At 39.6% G+C, this 5393-nt stretch overlaps 1 protein-coding gene across 3 annotated transcripts in view; it reads left to right on the top strand.

The window, feature by feature from the left end:
• Positions 1-4630, top strand: part of dop1b (DOP1 leucine zipper like protein B) — a 20699-nt gene extending 16069 nt beyond the window's left edge. For 2 of the 3 annotated variants that reach the window (XM_031869427.1, XM_031869426.1), the window contains exons 32-38: positions 284-345; positions 853-981; positions 1099-1235; positions 1335-1390; positions 1482-1625; positions 1765-1897; positions 2955-4630. In XM_031869427.1, coding sequence (XP_031725287.1) covers positions 284-345; positions 853-981; positions 1099-1235; positions 1335-1390; positions 1482-1625; positions 1765-1897; positions 2955-3212 — 919 coding nt within the window. In that variant the 3' untranslated portion in view covers positions 3213-4630. The other variant, XM_031869428.1, reaches the window with a different exon arrangement.
• The last annotated feature ends 763 nt before the right edge of the window (positions 4631-5393 follow it).

Below are 5393 nucleotides of genomic sequence, written 5' to 3'. Positions count from 1 at the left end.
ATATATGTGTGTGTGTATATATATACACACACACACACACACACACAAAGATATGGGTCATCCACTAATTGGAAGATCGGCAGTTTGATCCCCGGCTCTTCCGCATCTGGAAGTTTCCTTCAGCCTGCCATCAATGTATGAATGGGTGAATGTTGAAATGATCTTGCTGCGTATTTATAAAGAAGTATTTTGTCTGTTCGGTGTATTTAATATTATGACACAAATGAATTGGAGATCATCGATGTCTAATGTCCTTTTCTTGACTGCTCTTTGTTCTCTATAGTTGGAAATCCATTGTTGACCACCTGCTGACTCATGAGAAGACCATGTTTAAAGACCTCATGAGTGAGTACAGCTTCTAGGAAATGAGACCTAATCTGTGACACAAAAGGTACTTTTTTACTATTCATGTCTACTGTAGATCATAAAATGTCAGGGAACAGATGCATAGCAATCTGGGAACCCATCAACTATTGGCCTGACAGCGGATAAGCTTGAGAGAGTTGAGAGATGGCGTGTACGACCGGACTGTTTCACAAGCAGCCAGTTTAAATACTAATTTTAAACCAAAAAAAAAAACTAACTCATCAGACGATAGCTGATGGGTTTTTTACATTCCGGCCTCTGTTGCTCTCCACACAGACTGTTTACCTGAATTCAACAAACGCCTGCTCGAACATGAGACTACAAAGGGGAAACCGCAACGCTTCCAATACCAAAATCTTGTCCCGTCGCTTATAAATTCAGAATCTGTTTACGATGTCACTTCTGAAAGAAGTGTGTCAAATTGAAATTAAAGATACATTTTTGATTATTTTTCTGTTTTCAAATCTGTATTTATTTGTCCTGTAGGCATGCAGAGCGGCTCCCTGAAACTGTTTACGAATGTGGACCAGAAACCCATGCTGCTGAAGCGCCAGGCGTTTGCCATGTTCAGTGGAGAACTCGACCAGTATCATCTGTATCTGCCCCTCATTCAAGGTGCAGTTACTGGATATTTGTATTGATTTTATGTAAATCTGTTTAATTAAGTGGTAGAAACAGACATTGAAATTGACTGTTCTTTCGCAATTATAAAATTTCCTTCCCTCCTTTCAGAGCGTCTCACTGAGGCATTGCGTATGAACCCCAGTCCGAGTGTTTCGGCCCAGATGTTCCTGATGTTTCGTGTTCTCCTGTTGCGGATTTCATCCCAGCACCTCACATCTCTTTGGCCAATCATGGTCACAGAACTGGTAGGATCCCATCTTCTGAGAGCCTGGCTGTATACACACGAGTATCTATTTTGTTTATTGTTAACGGAAACTTATTTTTCAACCTGTTCTGTTTTTCAGAGTCGCACATTTGCTCGTCTGGAGAAGGCTATGCAGTTAGATAAAGACATCTCAAAGTGAGATGATTATTTTATTGACAAATTCATATATTATTGACACTCTGTTGACGCGCTCTCACTTAAAATACTTTTCTTGTGTACCACCTAGGCTGGCTAAAGTGGTGCGGGGAGCCCAGGACCGGAACGGACCAGTGAATTTCTCTCAGGCAGAGTTGGACATGTACCTATCAGCCTGCAAGTTTCTGGACACCTCCGTGGCTTTCCCTCCAGAGAGGATGCCACTCTTTCAGATGTAAGAAGCTCAGAACAAAAGGACTTAAATACATGCTAGCACACGTTTTTGTTTAAGTTGTGGTGTTGTGTTAGTTATTTTTGTCAGTGGACTATTTCCTATCTGACCTATTCTGTGTAACTATCTGTTCCATGTACAGGTATCGTTGGGCATTTGTCCCTGAGGTGGACGTGAACCGCTACAGCGGCCAAGAGACTGCGGTGATGGAGGGCGAACAGGAATGCACACCCCATGTTGTCAGAGTACTGGAGAGCATACAGCAGCGATATGGGGTAAGATAACACCTCTTAACAAGTCTTATACAAATTGATAGATAATTTGAACTGCATGAACTCACACATGAATGAAAACGATAGAGAGAGAGAACACCTTGAAAGAGGACTTGACTGCAGCGTATCATCTGGTATCATCAATCTCTGATGAGTGACTGTAAAACAAACAAAATAAAAACTTTGGAACTCTGAACCTCTGGAAAGTTCTATGACATCCAGGATAAACACACTTAAAAGAAGCTTTGAGTGCCTCACATGTGTTAACATATAAGTGCAAGTCTTTACAAAAAGCTAATACAACAATAACATACAGTTTAAATGAACAGACGTGCCTTTGTGATGAGCTGATTACGTTAGGTGAAGAAATTAAGCTAAGACAATGGACCACAACGTTGCATCTTAACACTGTATATGGTGATTAACTTCATTTATGTTAACTTAACTTGCTATGCTGTTAGCTAGCTAACCTTTCTAAGGCTAATTGAGCTCGAGCTAGCTAACCTTACAGATCTAACGTTAGCTCCGCCAATATTACCAACCTGATGTAAGAAACAAACAGAGTGAAACATTATCTGAGATGTTAACATTTCAATAATCATGAAGACAGAACAATACTGGAGACTTTTGAATTTCATGGCTGTTGCTCAGAACGATGAACTGAAGCTGTTGTGTCCAAAGTCACGTTCACGAGCAGTCGGTCACGTCTTGTCACTCAAAAATGACTTTTAGGCGATAAGCAGTTTGAATAATAAAAATGTTCTATCGTCATTACAGATACATTAACCCACAATAAGACAGTACGATGTAGATGGATTGTGGTTCACTGAACTTGTACAGAGAAGCGTGTTTCCACCGCTTCACAGAAAATACTGTTTTATCATTGAAATTGTGTCATTTTAATTTATATTCTAGTGTCTGTGATAAACTCCAGCCCAAACTGAACACCCTATTGTCTTCCAAATGAACATACAAAGTCAAAAAGTCACATTCATTCAAGTTGTGTTTTGTGAATGACCACATCTCGTTCTGATGATGAAGTCCTGTCTTGATATTCCAGACTCTGAACGGGCTGAGTGAGGAATCTTCCACAGAGCACTTGGAGTTCCCCCTCCTCACCCAACGCTCACTGTCCTCCATCACCCAGCTGTGGCCTTTCCTTCGCACCCTTTGCTGTTCCTTCCAGAGCCCTCCTCCCGACAGCCACCCTGTGCCCCACCTCCCCCTAGCAGACTACCCAGCAGCCAGTGCAGACACGGTCCTGAAGAGGCTGGAGCACATCACTGAAGAGGAGTTCCTGGACTCCATGGAGAGTTAGAACTCAAGCTTGAAGCTTTCAATGGAATAAGTCCTCTTCCCGAGCTCTTTGACTTGCAGCCATACAATTGGAATACTTAAAATAGGCACAGCCGGTGTATTGTGAACTAGAAAGGAAATGTTTAGGAATTCAGTTTTTTAATGTTTTAACTTGATCTCTACATAAATATGTGTACCTCTGAGGTGCTCTCACACCGAGTCTGTATTGGAAAAGCCAAGGGACTTTTGTTGTCGTTATTTCAGTGGGTGTTTTGGTTATCTGAAAAAAACAAAAATGGTAGAAGTATTAATTTCAAATTACTATGAAATGCTTGTTTCTCTCTCAGGGACAAGTATGATCTAGGTTGAAAAATATTTAGATTGCGTCAGTGTCTACACTCTCATTTTATATGCTTTTAGTTATAATATCTTCTAATTCGGCGTCATGCACCTTCTAATACTATAAGTTCCAGTAAATATTTTAAAGTTTGTCAACAAATAGCAGATTCCTGTGAAGAACCTCATTAAGCATCGATGTGATCTTTTGACTTTTACATAACCACCTTCTGGTGCGTAATGTCTGCGTGACTCTGAGAATGTAGAATCTACTGTATATGGCTGCTGTTGGTACTTTCTCTTTAATTGTTAGTGGACACATTATTATGGGACCTCACAACCCTTTAGCTAAGATTGACGTTAAGAGTTGTATGAGTAAGTTACTGAATGTGATTTGTGTACACCTTGAAAATTCATATTCTTTGGTGTACCCTGCTAAAATACATGCTTGCCATTTCTGGTGTTCAAGGGAAATCAGTTTTTACAACTGCCTGTTGTCTTTCTTTTTTTTTTCCACAATGCTGAATGCTTAAGTCATTTATTTTGGATGTTTAAAGGACCATGTCATGTTTTATGAATTAACAGAAAGAAGACTCATTAAAAATAAATATTAAGCTTAAATACTGTGTTTTTACTTTACAGCGTCAGCTGCTTGTTTCTCTGTTTGTATTGGATAAACATTGAATGGAATTGGCGTTTCTATCCCCGATCCCTCCTGCCCACATGCTGAAGTGTCCGTTGGCGAGACACCGAACACTAAACCCTCCTGCCTTACATGTAGTTACCATTTTACCAACAGGTAAAGCGTTGCCTTTCATGCACATCATTCAGACAAAATTCAAAGTCGCATCACTGCACACAATCATCAGAACCTTTTTGCCCATATGGCTCAATGACGACCACCGGCAGAAACGTGTCTTTTCCATAATAAAGCTGTTCACCATACAACAAATGTTGCAACAATATGAAAACCCCCAGAACGAGCTGGAGGACGTAGTTGCGGGGAAGTTTGGGACTACACTGTGTAAAAAAAAAAATGTGCATCTAGCAGATTAGTAAAGTTACAACTGTAACAAACTCACACTTAACTGATACGAACGAATAATACACAGGGACTCTTTCAATCTGTGTGTGAGAATAGTTATCACCAAAAAACTGTAAAGGACGTATTGCTTGTACCGCTAATGACTTTTTAGTCAAGTGTTGTAATTGATAAAGGTAGCGCTATTAATTTGGACAACATTGAACCAGAAGTGATCCTATTAGCAAATGTATTATTAAAAATAACAATTACAATGCATATTAGTTTAATTCAGAATAAAACTGAGCACACAATGTGAAGCGAATTGACGCAACATGAGCAAATGAGAACGGGAAGTGGCATTTTGACACAACTTTTTTTACATTTAGTCTCATATTGTAGTAAAATTTGACAATAAAGGAGAGCGAGTACAATCGCTGCCTCTAATTTGGGCCTCCCACCCATACTCTCAGTCTGACCTCTTGTCCCTTGAAAAAGAGATTTTTAATCTCAATGGGACTCACCTGGTTAAATAAAGGTTTAAATAAAAAATAAATAAAAGAACGCTGGGCTTTGAATCACATTTGACAGTGTCCAAACGCTGGAATTACCATGTTCAAGCTTGTCAAGTGATGCCATGGGGCAGAGCCTCACCTGCCATCATGAAAAGTAAAAAACAAATAATGATAAAATAAAATAAATAATATTTATCCACTGATCTGTGCTATAAATGTAATTTCTGTATGACTTCAATCATTTTAAGCATTTTTATAGTCAAAATCGCTGAATTTGCGCATGTCCTGTTCAAACAGAGGAGACACGTGAGGTGAGGCAGCGACAAGCTGT

Source organism: Anarrhichthys ocellatus, unplaced genomic scaffold, assembly GCF_004355925.1.
Source record: "Anarrhichthys ocellatus isolate YVR2014 unplaced genomic scaffold, GSC_Weel_1.0 scaffold47, whole genome shotgun sequence".
Taxonomy (NCBI): Eukaryota; Metazoa; Chordata; class Actinopteri; order Perciformes; family Anarhichadidae; genus Anarrhichthys; species Anarrhichthys ocellatus.
This window is presented reverse-complemented; position numbering and strand designations above follow the sequence as displayed.